Below are 22,551 nucleotides of genomic sequence, written 5' to 3' on the forward strand. Positions count from 1 at the left end.
ATGGAGGTGCCAACAATCTGCAGTCAAGATAATGGTATTTGTAACTTCTGCATCTCTTTCAATGAGAGAGAAAACTGACAAAAAGTTTTATTCCTTGATTTCTGTAACTCTTCTTCCGTTGAATCATGAGAGAGATGAACATATCTAGAAGCATTACTAATTAATAATTGTAATGATTCTTGATGTTTAGTGGTAGTATGCAGTTAATTTAGAGTGTCAGAAGAAAATACCTGGCATTTGTTTCTGGCTTATATAGTCAAAGGTCTATGCAGCTGTATCAAGAATTACTAATAACTGCAAGAGGGATTTTTTTGCTTAAGGAAATTATTCTCTGTAATTTGAAGTTTTGTGCTTCTGTATGGAACATCTCAGTCTATTTGAGCCCAGTTTCATGTAGGGATAGCATTCCAGGAGATGATTAGTACAAGTCATCTCAAAAAAAGGCAGCCAGTAATGAGGAAAAGATCTTTAAGTGTCTCCACCAAAGGTAATGTTCTATTAGGCACTAATAACTTCCTGTAGAAGAGAATAATTTTAAGTTAACTGTGTTTTGGGAGGTATTTCCCTGTGGGGGTCACAATCAAGGTTCAGAGAGTTTATAATTTTTGTAAGTGCTAAGATGTCTGCTTTTCAGAAACAGGTTATTCTTTTGATAATGAGGTACGTTTCTAGGCTTTCCTAGTTTAGATACTCAATAATTCTGCCTGATGATTGAGACAAAAGTCCCATCTGCAGAAACTTAGTAGGGGAGTACGTATATAAATTCATGCATAAGGAAAATACCTCAGTGAAACTGAAGTTGAAGATAGATCTCACATGTTGGTAACATCAAAGTCTACAGCTGATACAATTAACTGTCAATGGCTATAAAATTGTGCTCAGGAGAGAAAAGTAAAGAAGGGCTTCCATGTTTAGGGTAGCTGTGGTGACTGGATGATAGCAGCTGATGATACTGTTCTGGGTCTGCTGGATGAGCTTTAGTTTTAAGAAGTTATTATTTTGACTTTGGCTGATGTAATTTCAGAAGCTCCTGGTGTCTTGGTTTTATTTCAACATTTTTCTTATATTACAATACTACTCACTGAAACATGCCAAGTTTGATGTTGTAAACATATAAATAAAAAGACAAGTCTCCAGTTACAATTGTATTGCATTATTACTTTGGCACTAAAAATCAAAAGACAGCTTGTGCTTACCAAAATACAAGAGAGTCAAGAATTTACTTTCATTTGACATTCAGTGGGAGTCAGACATCCAACTCTTGCGGTCTCTTTAAGAACCCATATAGCTTAACAAATTTAACTCCTAGCTTTTGGTATAGTATGGTATTAGTGCTGTTATGAACATTGTGTTTCTTGGGAAGAGTGTCACGTATCAGAAACTATCTGTTGTCATTTCTGAGGTAAAATTAAATTCCATGCAGTCACAAAAATCCAGTTTGTATCTAGGCTTGACTTTGTATAATGTCTTATCTATTTGTCACCTCTTAATTTCTGCCTCCTTGAGATTTTAGAAAGACACTGGATTTTTCAGTTTTCCACTGTATTAGAATATTATTCCTAATAGATCAAATGCTGCTTCTAATAGTGAGAACAGTTCTTCCCCTTTTTTGAGATGTGTTGTGGGTGTCTGTGCCAATGGTACATATTTAGCAGGAATTTGCATTTTCATTAGTGATATTCTCAAAAATATCTGCACTTCTCAAGAGTCGAAAAACAGATGGTCCCTGGTCCAAACAGTGGGTCATCCAAAAGAAAAGCCTATAAAATGAACAAGGCAATCTTTTGTTTACCTCTTCTCTGCAGGAGGTACGAGCATGAGCCCAGATTGATGTGTGAGATGTCCTGTGTGTTTTTTCTCATAGGTCAGTTGCAAACTGCTAGTATTGACCTAACCCTGCTGGTTAATAACATAATAAAATAAAGCTCTCATGCAGCAGAGTTGATTGTAGAAAACAAGCAACGTAGACAGGAAATGGGTGCATTTCTTGGAAGTATAAAAAGGTGCTTTTTAAAGGCCTGCGTCACTGTTTGGCTTTGGTTGGTCTTCTATTTGAAATGAAATGTCTTGCACTTTTCTGTTTCTTGGGCTCAGGTATATCTCATGTTCTGACTCTAGTGCTACAAGAACTGAGTCTGCTCTGTAAAAGAGATGTCAATGGAGTTGGCATGTTATATGACCTGTTCAGATCTCGCTGGCTGCAAGCACTTTTAAAGGTAAAGTAATAGTTAGCTGTGAAGGCAAAGGTTTTCTAGGGAACCATCTCTAAGGGACAGCCAATTCATGTTGCCATATCAAGACAATAAATGGTTGTTTACATTAAGTGCTGATAGCCCTAATGTCAGTCCTAACATCAGCAGTCAAGGTGAACAAAACCCCTTTTGCTTTAAAGGAAAAAAAAAAGTATTCTCTTTCATAATGTCCTAGACATTAAAGCTCATCTACTTTACCCGTCTGTATTAAGGCCAGGGAGATTGAGAGACAGGCTGAACGTGGAACTGCTCAGCTGTCTCTTCTGTTCTTAAATCTCTGTATGGCTATGCATGCCACTTCTTGGCATGGATGCTTGTGAAATTATGTTGGTTTTGTTTTGCCCACACTGATCTGTTATAGAACAGAGTTTTGGCTGGTGTTTCTCACTTGAGCAAAACTGTTTCTCTGAGACAAATTCTGCTTTTCCTCCAATGAGGATTTTTAAAATCTTTACATTTTAAAGAAGAAAAATTTGCAGTAGACAAGAATGTCCATAAGATCATTTTAAATACAGCAACTTTATTACATTTACTTTGTTAATCAGGCCTGCAACTAGGGGAAGGAAGTAAGCTACAAGTTAGGGAACTTGATGCTATCAGGCTATTGTCCTGTGTAATCAGCTTTTCTTATTAGAAAATTCAAAACTACAGCATAACTGGCCAGCTGCATGATCATATGGAAAGACAATTAATTATAGACTTAATTCCAGATGTATTGGACATTAAGGATTGAGATTGCAAACTCCTTGGCTCTACTTAGTCTGAGGAATTCCTAGAAATACAATATTGTCCTTAGTGTGTGGTATATGTATCTATATAATCATGTGAACAGATGACATCATCATTGCATTGTCTTGTCTGCAACAGATTTATGAATGCCTCCAACACTACCTCAGAAAAAGACCAGTTCCTGTTATGTTGCAGGCATGTGCACTGACTCGTGAGGTAAGACTGTGTATACAAAGTGTATTGCTCTACTTACCCATACCACATTAGTCAACTTAGCTGCAGGTAAGTGTTCTGTGGTATTTGTTTTGTGTCTCAGGTCTGAGTACACTATATAAACTTGAAAGATTCTTCACACGTTTGTCAAGCTACTCAATAACTCTTGTTGTGTTGAGAGAGGGGGATGAGAAATGTGTACAACTGATCACTAGACTGCAGGAGCCCTGGCCAGTATAATGAACTCACAAGCTTATTTGTTTTAACCAGTGGCCATATGTTTTTCTTTGCATGTAACTGGTTCAGTGTTATGGCTATAATCAAAGAGTCTGATGTGAGGATTTTGAAAAGCTTTTTGGATTTTTCTATTTATAATAGCTGATTAATTCTTGAATTTCTGAATTAGAGGGAGAGTTAATGACTAAGTGGAGAAACTGATGCTAGTGATTAAATTGAGGCACAGGAGAAAAAAATTATTTAGAGCACATGGCACTGTACCTGAACTAAATCAAACCTGACTGAGTGTTGTGCAGCTGTGGTCATATTGTTCAATTCTGGAGCAAACTGTATGGATATGCTCTGAGTCATGTAACATGGCGGGGCTTGACACTCTTACCATACCATATTCCTCTAAGTTCAGTTTAGAGCTTTCTAAATGAATTGTCCACCAGAACCAGCTTCTGTGCTCTCTCTCTTCCATTTATCAGGTGGTAGAGTTACTGCGTGAAGCCCCTCAGTCTGGAGAGATCAAAGAGCTAAGACGACTACTGCGAGCTCCACACCTAAAGGCAAGTCATGCTTAAGGAGAGAAAAAGTTTGCTCAGAGCTGTCAGCAGTGGGAAAGGAAACAGACGGACAGCTGTTCACAAAAACTGGCAAAGGAGCCAGAAGAGACATAATTTCTTAATCATGATCTAATCTAGCTGTGAAATCAGATGTGGACTGTGTAACTGAAGTACCTGCAGTAGGGCACATTTTATTTAGAGGCTGTGTTTGAGAGATGTTTCTTACAAAGTTAAATTCTGAGCAGTTGATGCAGATATATAAAACCAAATTTTACTTGTAATTGCAAAATTTGCATTCTTTACCCTGGAATTCCAAATAGAAATGTTTAATCTTTTGTAAGTTTTCCAGAAGAAGCAGAGAGAGGAACTGTTCTTAAAACTTTATTTCACAGTTTGAAATTCCAAGTGGAAAGAAGAAATGTCAATGTGTGAAAGGGATCTGTGTACGCATAGGAATTTATTTGCTGATTTCTATTTTCTGACCAGTCACTCTTTAAAGCTGCTCTATTGTATGATCTTTGCTTATGGGTTGGTTAGTTTGCTTGTTTTGTTTGTAACAGGCCTTGCTATCTGCTCATGATACTGTGGCCCAGAAAGACTTTGAACCAAGCCTTCCACCACTGCCAGACAACATACCTGAAAATGAGGAAGCTATGAGGATTGTCTGCTTAGTGAAAAACAACCAGCCTCTGGTGAGGGAGCTTTCTGGTGGCTGTCAAATTATTTTATGTTACACAAGTATTGATAATGCATATTGGTTTCTTTCTAGGAATGCCACAGAGATTGTGTGCGTTCTTGTCCAGTTTTCACAGAATCACAAGAATTTTTGAGGTTGGAAAGGGCCTTAGGAGACCATCTAACCCTGCTCAGTGTTGGTACAACTAGAGCAGGTTGCTCACTGCCTTGTCTGCCCAGGGTTTGAACATTTGGCAGATGTTTTTGTCTCATATAATGAAAATGTAAATAAGCTTGAGAGCTGTTCCTTTGGCTAAAATATTAAGGGAGGGAGGAAAGACTGAAAGCTTCTTTAGAAATAATTTGCGCTTATAAGGAAAACACTGTATAGCTTAACTAATCTGTTTTAGGAAAAGATAGCTGTAAAATTTGATATGGGAAAGACTTCTTGCAGTCAATGAGATTATTTTAGTATGATAGAAGTTGAAGATATTGAAGGACTTAGTACTAATAATATTCCGTTATCACTAGATCTGTGTGGTTGTCGTAGTTCAGCCCCGATCAGGACCAGACTACGCAGTCTGTCTCTCGCTCCCCCCACCCTCCGAGAGAACAGGGGAGATGATATAAGAAAAATGGCTCAAGGTTTGAGATAAGGACGGGGAGAAATCCTTAAAGTTACCGTCACGGGCAAAACAGACTCGACTTGGGGAAAACTATTCATTTATTTCTAAAATAAGCAGGAGAATGAGACAGGGAACAAGATAACCTCCCCCCCACCCCTCCCTCTTCCCGGGCTTAACATTATCTCTACTACCTTCCCCTCCCGAGCGGCACGGGGGGGGGAAAAGGGAATGGGGGTCGCGGTCAGTTCATCACGCGTTGTTTTACGCCGCTGTATCATCGTCGGGGGAAGAACTCCTCGCATTCCTCCTCTGCTCCAGCGTGGGGTCCCTCCCACAGGCCACAGTCCTTCGTGAAACTGCTCCGGCATGGGTCATCTCTTCCACGGGGTGCAGTCCCTCTAGAACAGCTGCCCCAGCGGGCCCTCCACGGGCCACAGCCTCCTTCAGGCCTCCACCTGCTCTGGCGTGGGGTCCTCCACGGGCTGCAGGTGGATCTCTGCCCCTCTGTGGACCTCCATGGGCTGCAGGGGGACAACCCGCTCCACCATGGTCTTCACCACGAGTTGCAGAGGAATCTTGGCCAGGAGCCATTTTACTCCTCCCCCTCCTTCTTCACTGACCTTGGCGTCTGCAGCTGTTCCTCACAACAGGCTGGCAGACGTCTCTCAGGATCCTTTTTACATCTTATTCACTTCTCATCTCCTCTCCACTTCTTGCAGCCAGGCCGGGCCGAGTTGGGCCCAGTCGGCTGCCTGGCGGGAGGCCAGAGGGTGAGGCCTGCAAGGCCCATGAGGCCTGCGCCTCCCCCTCTGCGCCTCTGCCCCTGCTCAGCTTCTTCACATCTTCTCTTCTCTCTTTTTTTTTCTGTTTTCCCTTTCTTAAATACATTATCGCAGAGGCGTTATCACGAGACATTCTGCTACCAATTGGCTCAGCCTTGGCCAGCAGCAGGTCTGCCCTAGGCCCGTCCGAGTCCACTGAACAAAGGGGAGCGACTTCCAGCAGTTTCCTACAGAAGCTACCACCTTAGGCCCCCCCTCACTAACAAAACCAGAACAGTGGTGCTAAAAAGACTGTATCTTTCAATACCTTTTTGTCATTGCAAAGATCAGACTTGTGATGTGAAAGACAGCTTACAGGGATTCTTCAGTGATGAGTGTGTTTTTTCTTTGTTTTTATTTGCCAGGGTGCCACCATTAAACGCCATGAGATAACAGGTGACATAATGGTTGCCCGTGTGATCCATGGTGGACTAGCAGACAGAAGTGGTATGTGTAATTTGAAAGAAAGTAATACAAAAACTTGAACTGGAAATAAGATATTTGAAGTAAGATAATAGCATAGCTTTTACAATTAGTTTTCCATTATGGAGCAAGAAGATGTGTACACTGGACAGCACTGTAAATAGTGATACGTTGCAGTGACTTTGATTCTGGTTTCATTAATTTTCATATGATTGTGCTTTTAGAAGCTGAGTTGAGGTACAAATCTAGTTTTCATTATATATTCTTGCCACCAATACCTGGATAAATGTGTCATGAGACTTATCAGGAATATTTCAAACTGCAGTGTAGTATGAATACTAGCAGCTCACTCCCTAATAGAAAAATGGGAATCAATAGTCTATGATTCTATAAGATAATGAACTTTAAGGAATATGTAGTAATACTTCTTGGCACTAGTCTACTAAACGCTTGGGTAGCATTAGTTGCTACGCAATTTTCCTGAGAGTTTCCTTGGAAAATGTTACTATTTTGTCATCCTAGAATTTAATGTGTTCCATATTCCTTGGGAAATGTAGCTAAAATGTAAATCATCAGAAGTAAAATTGAACTGTAATCATTATAAAATACTTAGCTTTAGTATTTTCTGGCTTTTGTATAGAGAATAAAACTCCAACTATAGAGAATAGTTGATTAAGTTCCTACTTCGATTCATCTTTTAATTGAGCACAAGGAAAATGCAAAAGTGAAAACTTTACACAGGACAGAGAGGAGTCCTAAGGCCTCCCACTGCACCTGGAATTTTTAAGGATCTGATTCCAAGTCTCATGGCTTATTAATATAATGAGTTTAGCTAGAATAGGTTCAGAAATTACTTTGAGAAATGGAGCTACATTAAAATGTTTCTCCTACTTTTAAGGCAAACCATCAATAGATTGTAAACATGTTGTATGGGGGAGGTGGGAGAAAATAAGAGAACTGAAGCAGGCAAGCTTCTTAAGGCCCACAGAAGTCTGCAGGCCTATCCAGGGGCAATATAGCCTAAATCCAAAATGTCTTCCTGCATACCTGGTGTATGGAAACTTTTAATGCTGACTTCCAGACCTGTGATGTACCTGCCTTGTCTACCTAAGATAATCAATGTCGTAATAAAACTTCTGCTGCTGCTTTCATCCTTGTTTTCACTGTAGGGTTGCTGTATGCTGGAGACAAACTGGTGGAAGTAAACGGGGTTCCTGTTGAGGGACTTGAGCCTGAGCAAGTTATTAATATTCTGGTATTGCATCTTTTTTTTCTACTTTGTACCTTAAGAGTAACTGTATGCTGTTTCTTTTACAGACACACACATATTCTCTTAGAGGAGAAAGTCTGAGATTTTTAACAGAAAATTCAGATTGTTTTCTTACTGTGGACAAAGTTCACAACTGCTCATGAAATCAGAATGTATGAAACCAGAATTAAATCTAACTCCTGTTCTGGACAGAAATTAACTTAACTGTGACTATTCCACCTGCAGCTTCTGAGAAAAATTTATTCAGACTTCACTGATTAATAATTTTTATGGAAATTCCACACAGTTAATATTCTACAAGAAAGTAGTAGAAAGGTGCTGTTCTAATAAGAGTCCCTGTTACAAAATGCTCTAAAGCAGAGTGAATGAGCTTCTAAGAGTCATACCTTACCTTGCAAAAAAGGGCAGTGGTAATTACTGTTGTCAAAATGCTCATGAAGAAATCTGTGGAGCTGTCCCTTTTACTTACTCATCATTTTGCCCACAATCTTTCAGGATTCTTTACTGCAAAGTGTTAGTGCCAGTCAGTAAGGTATTACTGTATGTAATCAGTATCAAGTCTTTCTATGTGTTATCTCCCTGGCTGTGCTGTTTCTAGGTATAAGAAAAACTCTATTGGAATGCTTAGTTCTTAAGTATTTATATTTTTTTTCCTCCACCTTTACGTGGCTTGTCTAACCAGACCCTGCTGGGTCTAATTTAAATTAGATTTCAGTAGAAAATTTTGGTATGAGTTAATGTTGAAATTATATATATTTATAGTGAAACACAGATTTAATTAAATTAAAAATATTTAGCAAGACTTTGAAGGTTCATTCTTGAGTTTCCTTTTGGGGAAAAAAAATACATTATTGTCATATTGACTGCCTAAATCCTATTTGTGTTATAGGCATTATAGTAACCTTAAAGCCATGCTGTGTTGAGTTTGTGCTGCCAATGTTTGGTTATTTGTGTTGAATACCTGTCACATTTTAATCCTTTTTTAATCATTTAGGCCCTGTCTCAGGGGACAATTATGTTCAAATTAATTCCAGTTTCTGATCGGCCTGTCAGCAACCAAACAACAGTAAGAGATGTTCTTTTTTCGAGACTGTTACTGCAAACAGTTACCCCAATACTGTCTAATGGTTTGATACAAAGAAATGGTGTTGCTTAGAAGTTTGTAGTAATTCTTAAAGCATTACTTGACTTTATTACTTATTATTACTTGCCATACCTCTCAGCTGACATCAGTATGCTATTGGTGAAGCAGTAAAGACAGTAACCTGAAATATAGTTGTATTAAAGATAATGAAGACATTTTCAAATTGATCTACAGGTGGAAGGTCAATTCTTTTCACAGTGTATGAGACAATTTTTTTTTTCTTAATGAACAGATAGGGTTTGGAGCTTGATGTTGTTCTTAAAACTTGACTTCATCATGAATTGACTTAAGTAGCAGCAATATCTGGCCATGTGATTATAAAACTCATGTTGTATCTGTTCTAAACATGACTTCCACTTACTCTTGTATATTCTTTACCAGCTCTTTGTGCGAGCAATGGCAGATTACTGGCCCTTGCAAGATCCTGCCATACCATGCGCTGATGCAGGTTTGCCTTTTAAGAAGGGTGAAATACTCCAGATTGTGGACCAGAATGATGCTCTCTGGTGGCAGGCCAGGAAAGTTTCAGATCTCAGTGCCTGTGCTGGACTTATACCCTCAAATCATCTTCTTAAAAGGTAAAGAAGTCTTGATTCTTCTGATTTCCTATTCAAAGATTAGCCAGTTATTCAGACTTTGCTATTTAAAATTTTCGTAAGTTATATAGCAGTATGATTCAGAGTGACATCTGACAAACATCTTCCCTCTTTCTGTTCTCTGCTTCTTGCTCTCCTTCCCTTAAGAGTACCTATGTGAGAACAAGTGTTCGAAAGCACCTGTATCATCTTAATTTGATATCTAAGTAGTTCACAGCAGTTGCCTAGTCTCTGTGCTAGTTGCTAAGTTATCTAGTGGAGTGTACTAGCTGAAAGATGGGTGGGAATTAAAGGCCCTAACTGTTTAGGATCATTGTGATTTGGAGGAAAAAAAAGAGACGGGAGTAGGGGGAAGAGTGGGTTACTAAATGTATAGTATGATGGCACAGCTGTATCAAGAAATAGTATTTATTTGAAGGTGTCCTGTGAGGCATGAGTGACCTCTTCAGCTCTCATCAAAACTGAGTAAACCAGATTAAAAGAGACGGGGGAAAAAAAAAACAACAACCAAACAAAAAAAACCCATGCTCAAGGAAGAGCAAGAATACATGGTCTATAATTTTCTCCGTAAATAGCCCATTATTTTTACACTGTGTTCTTTCAGAAGTGGAGTGGTTAAACTTCTGTAGCACACTTTTTTCAGTTTGATCCTCTAACCACATGTCCTATCTGTGTTACCCTCGGGAAAACATAAGGCCACACAGTTGTAGATTTTAAGGTTTGATTTGTACTATATCTAAACCTAGCTGTGGTCTGTTAAATGAAAGTTGAACTCAAACTAGGTTGTGATTGAGGCTTCAGGCAAGAGGCTCTGTGTAGTAACAGAGGCAGTAGTACTACTACCCATAGCAGTAGCACACTCTCCTACTTTCAGGAGTCTGTACCAGAGTATGGCTTGTTTTCCTGTCCTTATATATAAACTCAAATTACTCTAAATACTACTGGGCTGCTGATTTGGAAATTGCCTTGAAATAGTTCCGATAGCATGTCAGCTTTCTTTCAAGACTTTGCAGTGGGCTAAAACATTGGTAATGTTTCCATTCTTGGTGTCTTCTGTCAGCTCAGTACTGATTGATCTAACTTGCAGCATAACATGCTTGGGAACTGCTTTGTTTCTTTAATTGTGAAACTTATTTCTATGTAGGAAGCAGCGAGAATTCTGGTGGTCTCAGCCTTTCCAGCCACATCTCTGTCTCAAATCATCAATGTGTAAGTGAAAAGTTATTTGAATGGTAGAGTACGAAATAAAGGTCTTGTCTTTATTTCCAGGGATACTGAAATAGAAGCTTGTACAACTCAGTTTAATTTGAAGGCGTTGTTTCTGGAGCCATGTTTTAATCTCAGAAGTGTGTTAACTATCCCCAGGAAAATAAATACTTAATGGTAGTTGTACTTGGAGCACTGATGGTTGAGGTTGTTGTCTCCAGTGTACTTGGGATCTGACTATGAGAGAAGTTGTGAATTCATAGAATCATAGAATCATAGAATCACATGGTTGGATGGGACCTATAAGATCATCTAGTCCAACCGTCTTCCCACTACCATTGCTGCCACAGCTACTAAACCATATCCTGTAGCTTCTCATCAAGCCGCCTCTTGAACACTGCCAGGGACGGAGACTCCACCACCTCCCTGGGGAGGCCGTTCCAGTGCCTTACCACTCTTTGAGAGAAAAAGTTTTTCCTCAAGTCCAATCTAAACCTCCTCTGGTACAACTTGTGGCCATTTCCTCGGGTCCTGCTTGTTGCCTTCAACTCCTGAAGTCTGTAAGATCTAGAGCTTTCTAGGAAAGCCAATCCTCTCTAGGAGAATTGGATGTGAATAAGTCTGAGGTGACTATTTTACCAACCCGGCTTTCCAATGACACAGATAACAGTTCTGCCCTGGAAGATGCCATGTGATACCTTTAGAATATTTCTTTGTCATCAAAACTATTGAGAGAAAGATGGAACTTTTTTCCTTGAGGTGTAAAATAAGCTATGCTACCCATGAGTTCATTCGTGGTGACAATCCAAAAACATTATCCTCTGCCAACTATAACTTTCTGTAAACATGTAATTATTCCCAGATAAAGAACGTCATTCCTGTTTTCTCTCTCTCCATTTTCTTCTATGACTCTTTAGACTAGCACAAAATTAATTTTATCTTGTGATAACTCCAAGAATGAGCGTGTTTCATTGCCTAGGATTCTTCTCACACCGATTGCTTTGTTCATTAGAGCTGGAGCTCTCTTTCACCGTATTTTTTTTGCATTTTAACTGCTTCAATGGATATGCTGTGAGCAGTAAGCACTGTGGAAGAAGGTAGGAGATCATATCTGGACAACATTGCATTCCTGTACCTGGAATCAATATAGCACATGGTTTTACAGGCTTTTTAAAAAGTTGTCAGAAATAAGGCAGTTTGGTAAATACATGCAAAAGAAACTTAATTTCTCGGCATTTTGTGTGCTTAGCATAATTGAAATCAAGTCTTTTTTTCATTTGACGTAGTAGAAGCTTACATTGTCTTAAAATGGAAACAAGATCTGTAAGGTTTTTTCCTCCCCAGTGTTTCACTGATTCAGATGATTTTTTTTCTTTGTGTTGATCTGTAGAGGATGACATGCAGATTGATGAGAAGTGTGTGGAAACAGGTAAGTGAATTCACCTGACACTATTTGATTTGCTTCAAGGCAGTAGCTAGTTAAAGCCTGATTTTATTTCCCAGGTAAAAATGCTTATTTTCTTAGTGAACTTAACAGTAGAAAATTCTGCTTTTCATACCCTGGAAAACTCATCCTATATTAGTGTATTAAAATTAGCTTCTTGCAGTTCTGGTATACGGTGCTTATAGTGAAGTGTTGTGCCGAAAAGAGGGACCACCCCAAAAATATCTGCCTGAATGAGATCCCACCTCTTCGTTTAAGGTTTTAGATTGTGGCTGTAATGTTGCTGTAGTTTTTGCCTACTGTAAATTTAATGCCACAGATTATTGTAGTCTTAGAGAACTAACAGAATTCATTGTCAAGAAACTGATCTCAGGAGAATGTTTTTAGGCACTGAGCAAGAACAGGTTTTTACATGTAAATAGTACATGTGAAGACTGTTGCTTGACTTGCTCCCTAAAGCAGCACAGCTTAGTCTTCCTTCTCCTGAGGTAATTCAGAAAGCTTTCATGGAGGGATATGATCCTGTAGGACTAGGTGGAGAGAGACCACAAGCATGGCAAACTATATTTTGCCACCTCAGTATACAGGGAAGTGGGGAAGGTATGTGTGAGACAGACTGATAGGAGCTGGAAAATTGATTTCTGATTCTGAAATTCTATAGGAGGACAAGAATTTAATTTTGAATTTATTTTAATATCTTTGCTATCTGGATTACTAAACAAGATGAAGAAACATTTGAGTCTGGTAAGTTCCCCTGACCTAACTTCAAATTCCTTGCTAGCGTTCTGCTGCAAGGAGGGTGTCTAGAGACAAGTGTCTTAAAAACAAGCAGGTGACAAAAAAACAGAATGCCATTTTAGCTTAGAAGCCATTCTGGCTTGAAAAGCCATTATGCAAAATCTTATTGCTGTGAATTGTCTTCTTGTTTTCTGATTACCTTAGTGGTAAGGCTTTTGTCCGGTTATCCCACAAGTGTATTTCTTCTCATGCATCAGTACCAGATCTGTTTATCAAATCCTAATCAGTTATACCTGTGCAGGCTGTGACAGCAGGGGCTGCACTGATGTCAGTGGATAATTGGATTACCTTAGGTAACAGAGGTCTGAATCCCCAGTGCCTGTAGGGGTTGATGTGGTAAAAAGGAGGGCTGTTCAGGATTCCTGATTGTGTGTATGGCTGGTATACAAGAAATGAAAATGCTTTTATAAAATGAATGATTTATGTATAAGACATACAATCAGTCAGTGCTTTTTTTTTTAACCAAGCTGGTTTGAGGGTTGTTTATTTTTTTAAGGGAACAGCTACCTATGTACAGCATATTCAGAGTTCTACACAACTTAAGTCTTCTAAAATAAATAATTTTCCCACTAAAATAAATCTATTACTGCTCAACTTCTTGTTTGAGATATTTTATAATCTTGTGGAGAAAATGTCATTCCATCGTACACTTGCTCTTCTCCACAAGGTTCCTACTTGCCAGTTGGATCTTCTCTTATCACAGGTGGTTTGTTCTTTTCCACCTCTCAAGCAATGCCCAAAGCTTTTCAGATAGAACCAGCAGGTCTGCAGGGCAGTGTTTTGCTTTCAGGCTGGGATGTTTCTGATAACTGCACTTGGGGGTTACTCTCGCAAATCCTATTCTCTACTCAGTGCTGAGTCGGGTCTCTGCTGTATCCAGTCAGAGGAATAAAGATGCAAATACTTGTTATCCTACATTTTACTTTAAATTGACCAGTAGTTGAACATCTGTGTGATGTATTTTGCAAGTACAATACTGACATAGATGCTGTAGCAGTCTCTCTCATTCTTTGGGAACTGAGAATTCATGCTCGAACCGGCATATTTGAGATCTAAAGCCTGCAGTACCTGTCTCCTAAGCCTCCTAAATGCATTGGACAATGCTGGTTGGATATTTTTTTAATCTTAGTATAGATTGTCTTCTCAAAACTAATTGTTTTATGTCTGTTTCCTATCTGAACATGCAGAGGAGCTTAAAGAAGGTAATACTAACTTTTTTCTCCTAGACTTCTATAAGCAGTAATCTATTAGAATTTATCTCTTTACTGCATTACCAGGAACTACAACTCCTCTTACAAAACCCAGTAACTGTTCCCTGTAGGATTTTCTGCAGTCACAAACAAGGAGTTGTTAGTACATATAGAAATGCAGGAATAAAACTGTATTTTAAAGGTACAAGTAGTGAAGAGTGTGTAGATGTGAAAGAAGTACTGAAGATGCATCTAATTTTTGTTTGATACTTGCATGCTTTTGGGAACTGTCAAATAATCTAGTGCTAAAAGACAATATATTTCATGCTTTGCAAATGAAAATAATGCTCTTGCGTGGAACAATTACTATCTTTAAAGAGATGCCTATGTCTTCTGTATCTTATTCTTGCTTTAATATAAGGCCTCAATAAAGCTTGGATTAACTATGTGCATGCTTAGGGGAAAATGAGGAGTCCTTTTTAGAGAGAAATCTAAACACTATTGACATAATTTTTTCCTTAGTTATGTTTTCAAATCACCTTTATGAAATAGTTTCTAAACAGTTAGAGCATTGTTCTATTGGGAAATCGATATTTTTGAGCCTTACAGGAGATATTTCATTTAAAAGAATACATGTAGACACTTAGAAGGCTCACCTGAATGGTTAAGCCTTCACAGGGGACAGCATGAGAATGGGGACAAAAAGAATTGGAGGAAACAGATTAGTCTGCGATGTTAGAGCACAGATATCCCCATCTAGAGATGATTAAAAAGAAACAATAAAATCAGGTCTTCAATCTGCCTGAAAGATCTGAGCAGATGCATATTGCATTTTCCAAGCATGCTAGTGGGCAGAAACTGAGTTGTAATTTTATTTCTGATTTTGAGCTACAGACTTGTTGGTTATTGTAATAACTAAAGAATTCTTGTAAGCTAGGCATCACCTGAAAAGATTAAATTATGTGGAGATCTTTTCACTGTACATATTTCAAAACATTGTCTGGCATCTAGTTATCTTAGGAATTAAACAAATAAAATCTTGAGTTTCAAATCTAATTTAGAAGATACCAAGACTTTCAAAGTTTAATTTTTGTCTTACAGAAATATTAGTCCTTTGATCATAGGTCATATGAAATATTTGAATATTTCCATAGTATTGTGCTTTTTAAAATTAGTTTAGGCGTGGTACTTCCATATGTTTACTGAAACAGTTTTTCATTTGAGATCAGCAATAATTGTTAGCCATCTAGCTCTTTAGCATTCACTGTTCTTTATTTCATGAGTATTTGTTCTTTTGTATTCTAGAAGAGGAAGAATTTGGTGAATTTGGTCAACGAGTGTTTATTGGTACGCAATGACTAAAGATAAGTAAAATGTTTGGGGCTTGTCTGAAGTTAAATAAAATACTTTATTTCACCTAAAGACTTACTGAATTTAATTACACTTGCTCTCTTTTCTAAACTTCAAGAAGCGCTTTCCTCCTCCTAATGCTAGTTCTCTCCATTTAAATCTCTCTTCCTGTACCATTGCTACAGAGACCTGGCCATCACTATTTTCACTTGACCAGCTTAGATTTCGGCTTAGACAGCTTAGACCGTTTAAGATTTCCCTTACTTTATGATTAATTGTGCTAGAGTTTAATGTAGTTCTACTGTCTATCATCCATTTAGAATAATCATGAGGGCTTTCATTAGAAAAGTAGACCTAAAAGTTAAGTTTTCAGAGTTGGATTGTAAGGTGGAACAACAAACCTATCCTTGTTTACTAAACCACAGTGACCTTTAAAATACTTGGATTAATCCTGGAGGCTGTATTTGCTTTAGGAGAGTGACCAGCTACAGTATGTTCCCTAGTGATGCTGTATACGGTCAGAAACTTCACCTTTGTCTTGTTTTGGGGATCTTTTCGGGGTCTTTAATTCTGGGCTAATTTTCCAGTGACTTTCAGTGAGATTTGACCTCTTCTTTAGCTGTCTTCTGATGCTCAGAGGTGCTACCATGCTGACAATACCAAGTGCAGCAATTAAATTCACTAACTTTCACCCAGGAAAAAGCTCAAAAAACCAGTCTGTTGTGTGGCTTAGAAAGAGATACTCCAGACTAAAGCACTAGTTGCTTGCATCCCGGGTTTATTTGCCAGTACTGATGTCTTCACCCCTTACAGCTGGTTTCCGCAGAAGTATGCGCCTGTGTCGCAGGAAATCCCGCACCAACCAGCAGTCCTGTTATGCTCGGTGCCCCAGCAGTTGTTACAGCACCCTTGCAGCTCCATATGAAGAGGTGGTTAGGTACCAGCGGCACCCAGCAGACCGGAACAGACTAATTATACTAGTGGGTAAGAAGTTAATTACTTACTCGTGCAAATTTCACAACCTGTAACAGAGGGGAGGAAACAGTTGGTCATGGTCTGATCCACTGAGATTTCCTGCTGCTGACTGCAGTGGTTGCAGAATGTGCAGGTAGCTCTCAAAGCAACATTTTGATAGTGATTGTAATGTGATCCCATTATTGGTTTAAAAGTTTAATGTCTGTATCATCATATTTGCTTCAGATAGTGAATGATTTTTAAAAAAATTTGAAGTTCTCCAAAGAGGTCATACAGTTAAGAATGCTGGTTGATAATGGATTTTATTAGGAAATCATTCAGTTTTATATTCAGTTGGGACTGGTACAGAAAGTGATGAGAAAACATTTGGAACTTGCTAGAAAACATCTTTACATGGAGGCATTTCTACAGCCAGTGTTAAATGCATGGATTTGGCAATGGTAAGAACAAGGTTTAGAATTAAACTCCAGACTAGAAAAATCTCAATCATAGGCAGTAGGTAAAGCTAAAAAGATGCCTTTAATAACGTTTGCTGAAGGAAATATTGTATTAAGTTGGCTGCAGGTTCTCAAATAACGTTTAATGATAGTGACTGAAGGGAAGTTGGTTTTCTGCAGCATTCCATGATCCTGATAAAGCAAACTGCATAAAGGCAAATCCATTGTCCTTTCTAAGTCTAGGAGTATTTGATAATTTTTCTTTAATATGCTATTGCTGAGTTACCTCCAGGGTATGACTATATTGATGGGAGGTGATTTGTACCCTGAATCAATCAAGATGCTTTGGTAACTTCTGGCACATTTTCTGGAAGCTTACATACACTTTATTTGTGTGTGTGCAGTGTGTTAGAAAATGGGGGAGTGTGCATACAAAAAGAAAGTAAGATTAGTTGCTTTTTCAACTTTTCAGGTCCTGCAGGAGTTGGTGTGAATGAGTTAAGGCGAAGGCTTATTGCAAGTAACCCACGAGAGTTTCAAAGTGCCGTACCTCGTATGTAATGTTCTTCCTCTTTCCCCTACTACCCCATTCAAATGTGATTAGGAAATGTCAAGCACCTCCCTCTTGCCTTTCTGTATTCATACACTCTGTGATGTGTGGCTGCTTTTTCAGCTCTACTGCAAGCCAGTCATTTGCTTTTATAAAAGATTATTTGAAATATTATCTTTCTCCTTACTTTGGCAAATCAGCCAAAGGTATTTTCAAGTTACAGCTCATGAAACCCTTAAAGCTTTACGTAGCAGAGGATTGTCTGCATGATTTTGTTTAATCTTGATGTTTGTTTTTCCTAGATTTAAAAATGTTTCTTAGGGATATTGTGAGTACATAGTGTTCAAGTGGTCAGATATGAGAATGAAAGCAACAGAAGTTGTTGCTTAATAGGCTTTGCAGCTTTCGTTATTAGCCTTCTACTCAGATGAGACTTACACAGCTTAAAATCTGATGTAAAAATTGAAATTGTTTCTAGCTGTGCTTGTTTGGTTCTTGTGATTTGGATAACCAAACAGGAAATGTATTAATCTGAAGGTGGTTGAAAATTCAGGAATTCTTTTGTGCTTAAGATAACAGATATGGGGAAGCTGCAAGTGTGGGAAGGCTTGTGGGATGTTTCTGAATGAACTTGAATAAATTTTACCACAGAGGAGTAAAAACAGTTGTGCAACCAGTTCCAAAGCACTTTCTGATTGGTCTGAGTCACAGATATTTGGATTAAGCCACTCTTCTTCCATTCCAAGAAATACAGATGTGCTTTGCTAATTTTCAAGGACTTGCTACTAAGGAAGCAGTAGAGTAGACAGAGCTTTTGCTCTGGATTAACAAATGGAAGTAACTAATTTTATTACTTATGAAAATACTGATTTATAGTCCACGAAAGTTATCTCATTTTCATTTACAAAATTACAAGAATTTACTTGCGATTGACTTTGTGTGTGTGTGTATCTCCTTTCAGACACCACTCGTGTTCAGAAGAGTTATGAAATGAATGGTCGTGAATATCACTACGTATCAAAGGAAACTTTTGAAAATATGGTGTATAGCCACAGGTAACTAGGAGGGACAAATTGCATTTTTTATTAATTAAAATGTAACATGATCCAAGAAAATACAGTTTTCATGCTTGCATGTTTGTTGTAAATTTTGGTCAAACTACTTGAGCCCATTGCTTCAAAAACTGTTTGTGCGGTTGCAAATAAGCTACTCCACAGTTAATCTCAGAATCCCTCTAAAGCATCTACATCTCTATTCCAAAACTTCTATGATGATGGCATCTCCAGCACCTGAACTTTAAGGGCCAAACTTTCAAAAGTGTCTGCTCCTTTCTGTGCATTGATAATCCCTCTGCTAAGGCAGACCAGCTCAGCACCAGAAGCTACACTCATTGAGCTGTGCCAAGTGCTTTGAGATCTTCTGATTTATGAAGTTACTAGTACTCTATAAATAACAAGCACTTTATCATTAGAATCACAACCTCTAAACACATAATTTGTAATAACAGGATGAATAAACAGTGCATGCTTTGGAGATAGTGAACTGTAATGGTTCTGATTTTGTGTCTAGTGTAGCGGTGAAGAGCAAAGGTGGAGGTTGTTCATCAGTGTTCGCTATGTTTTATGATCATTCAGTCTTGATCACTGGATTACATTTGAAGATTTCGCCCTTAAAAGCAACCTTTTGAGACTCAAGTGGTCTTTCATTTTCCTTCTTCCTCACCGCTGTTGCAGAATGCTGGAATACGGGGAATACAAAGGCTGCCTCTATGGTACTAGTATTGATGCAGTGCGAACAGTCCTCGATGAAGGGAAGATCTGTGTAATAGATTTAGAACCACAGGTGAGTTGTAAATGGGCAGGGACTCTACAGTTCATATCTCCCGGGAGGAAAAAATAATTCTCTGTACATTCTTGAGATATTAGAACAGTGTTAGTTGTTTTGTCTTGTTTTTCATTTTAGCTCATGGTGCTTATTAATAATAGATTATTCTTTGCATGGGTCTTGGGAAGGAATACTACAGTAATGCGTATGTACAGATCAGTATAGCTCATTTGCTTCCAAGTCAGCAGCTGCACTATCAGGTGGAACGGTACACAAATGAGTTTTTGTACTTGCTTAAGTTAAGGTATGTGACCTGTGGGGTACTACTCAAAATCCAGTCTGCTATAGGGGGCATGTTAGGCCTCGCTTTAGTCTTCATTTCATATCTAAAAATGTCCTTGGATTTCTTCTGCTACACTTCTCCTAAGCAAGAGGGAGAAGAGAGGGAAAAACGTACTCCTGCTTCTTGAACAGATATGCCGCTATCAGTTTTTCAGGGTGTGAGTTTAAAGGACAAGTTTTGGGAAGGATATGAAGTAATAGCACATAGCTGCTACTCAGTAACTGCTATGAGGTAGGAGAATTACTGACAATTTGCATACTTGCATTTTAAGTCTGGTAGCTTGTCCAACTTTACTTGCTGTGTTTTTTTCTTTTATTTTTTTCTAGTTCCCTCCACTGCTTTGCAGTAGTTTAAAAATGCTTATTAGCATTAGGCAATGTTACACAGCAGAAAGATTTCCAAAAGCAGGATGCTTTCTTCCAGCATGGAGCAATAAAGGTGTACTTCTTTCAAAAGTAGCTCCCTAGCTAGTTTTCAGATTCATCTTTAATGTTGATTGTGGGGATCTGTTAATGACAATGTCCAGTCACTCGCTGGAGTTGAAAGCATCTCCTAATGAGGTTACTGAGTGGAATTAAATTATTGGTTTGCTACAGTTGCCTAACAATGTGTTGTCCAGGGGATTAGTAGTAAGGTCATTTTAAAGTAGGTGTTCCTGAAAAAGATTACTGCCAGGTTTGGAGATAACAGCACGTTGTAAATGACTGGCTTTTTATGGGAGTAAAACTGGGATGAATACACTTGAAATGCTTTAATTTCTTTTTACTCTTAATTTGCAGGGGATACAAGTAGCCCGGACTCATGAATTAAAGCCCTACATTATATTCATCAAGCCATCCAGCATAAGCTGCATGAGGCAGACTCGTAAAAATGCCAGGATCATTACGGATTATTATGTGAACATGAAATTCAAGGTGAGATTTGGGAATAGAAGAGGCTCAGCTTATTATTCTGAGATTCTGTGTTTAGAACATAATGCATTCTACTATGTTACTATGTTAACTCTTTTAAAAAGATTATTGTGTCTTTAGGATCAAATCTAAGTCATTCTTGTATTTTCAGTTTGGTTTGGGATTCCTCCCCCCCACCCCCAGATTTGTTTGGAAGCAGAAGAGTTATAATTTGTACCCAGGGGATCTAGGCATTTTGCTTCAAAATGTCTTTAAAGGAGAGGCTATTTTGTGTATTTTTGTTTTAATTAACTGCCTTGTGACAAGATTGGAGTCAGGATAACTTACATCTACTGTTTGCACTGAGGTATCTGGAATGTGCTTTGCTCAGGAATTTAATTATTTTCATGTAGTTACAAGAATGTATTGTTACTTCACATATGCTGAATGACAGTATCAGTATCAATTCTATACTAGGTTCTACAGAGGAAACAAAAATCCTGCTTGTAAGACATGCATATCTTGAATGTACAATGTATCTAGTACATTGTCACAATTGTTTGCATGCAAATCAAAATCAAGCTCAACATCTTAAAATTTTTGACACCTCAGTCCATAACTGTATATGGAAATAAATCATGATTGCTATGGCAGAAAGAAACATGAACACTGGGGGAAATAAACTAAAATGTGGAACAAGAACACAAATGTTAGTGGATTTGTCTTCCAGTCCCTAACATCCTCTGCCAGCACTTGTCAGTAGAACAACCTTTTGTGTACCAAGACACAAGGTATTTCCTTGGGAAGGATACAGCAGTCAGCTCTGTTTCAGAGACTTGGAACTGACTGTAGCAGGCGTACTTTACTATAGTCAACTGTAATGAAATGAAGTATACTGGCACTATCTATGCACCTCCTGTTTGCATGGCCCAAGGTGTTCTGCAGGTGCATGCAGGAATGTTTCTCTACAACACTAAAGCTTTATGGACTTAATCTGTGTCTCACAGGAAGAAGATTTACAGGAGATGGAAGACTCGGCTAAGAAAATGGAAGCTCAGTTTGGTCAGTTCTTTGACCAAGTGATTGTGAATGACAATTTACAAGAAGCATCTGCGCAGCTGCTATCTGCAGTCCATCGTGCACAGGACGAGCCCCAGTGGGTCCCTGCAGTATGGATATGCTCAGACACTCAGTCCTAATTCTGAGCAGCAGGCAGCTTCGGAAAGATTACAGCTTATGTTTTACTTCAAGAATAATCCTAATGTCAGGATTGCAAGAATTTATCTTTGTATGTGAGGGATTTGGAAGAGGATTAGGAAAGAAGCTGCAACAGGAGATATAATCATACTATGTTCTGTGTAGCTCTTCAGCTTTTTATGTTGCAGTTGCATTCACTTTTGTACAGAAAAAAAATGAAATATTGTGAGTGCTCAATTACAAGAATAAAGAAATCTATTTTGTTGCATGTATCTGCACAATTTACTTGTACATAGGAAAGGACTTTTCCATAGCTGTGTTTTTTATTACGGTCATTCTGGTACTGGGATCCCTTACTGATGAATGCGCTTCAGTGAATATTGAGGCCAGAGCATGCTCTTTCAACATGTTGTCTTTGAACAGGGACTGTTATTTATGAAGGTTTGCTGCTTATCATTTTTACCTTTTAAGACAGGAACAGAGTGGTGGTGTTACAATAAAAATTACTCTAGAAACCACAGTTATCTTCACAACAGATGTAGCATGGCTTTTCTTTTGTTCCATCAACTCAAGTGATTAAAAACTGTCAGAACAACTGACAGAACATGGACTTAAAGAGGGAAGTAAAGTCAGAAGCTCCTTTTCATATTGCTTTGGTCTTCTACAGTAGCATCCTCTCCTCATCAAACAGTGCAGTTCTCACTCTCTTCACCTCACATTGCAGCTGTCCTGCCCCTGGAGGAACGCAGGTGATTATTCTGTTAGAGGAAAAGCAACGCAAGCAATTCAAACAGGCTAGAAAGAAATTATTCA

At 38.5% G+C, this 22,551-nt stretch overlaps 1 protein-coding gene across 1 annotated transcript; it reads left to right on the forward strand.

The window, feature by feature from the left end:
* Positions 1-22,073, forward strand: MPP4 (MAGUK p55 scaffold protein 4). The gene is made up of 21 exons (XM_086750916.1): positions 1-34; positions 2,095-2,216; positions 3,120-3,197; positions 3,902-3,982; positions 4,540-4,671; positions 6,467-6,548; positions 7,694-7,779; positions 8,789-8,860; positions 9,320-9,516; positions 10,679-10,743; positions 11,817-11,837; positions 12,131-12,169; positions 12,908-12,928; positions 14,170-14,184; positions 15,478-15,519; positions 16,336-16,506; positions 17,407-17,487; positions 18,446-18,539; positions 19,218-19,326; positions 20,431-20,565; positions 21,549-22,073. The coding sequence occupies exons 1-21, from the start codon at positions 1-3 to the stop codon at positions 21,738-21,740; spliced, it is 1,869 nt and encodes a 622-aa protein (XP_086607042.1). The 3' UTR covers positions 21,741-22,073.
* The last annotated feature ends 478 nt before the right edge of the window (positions 22,074-22,551 follow it).

This window comes from Chlamydotis macqueenii, chromosome 6 (genome assembly GCF_036417535.1).
Source record: "Chlamydotis macqueenii isolate bChlMac1 chromosome 6, bChlMac1.mat, whole genome shotgun sequence".
NCBI lineage: Eukaryota > Metazoa > Chordata > Aves > Otidiformes > Otididae > Chlamydotis > Chlamydotis macqueenii.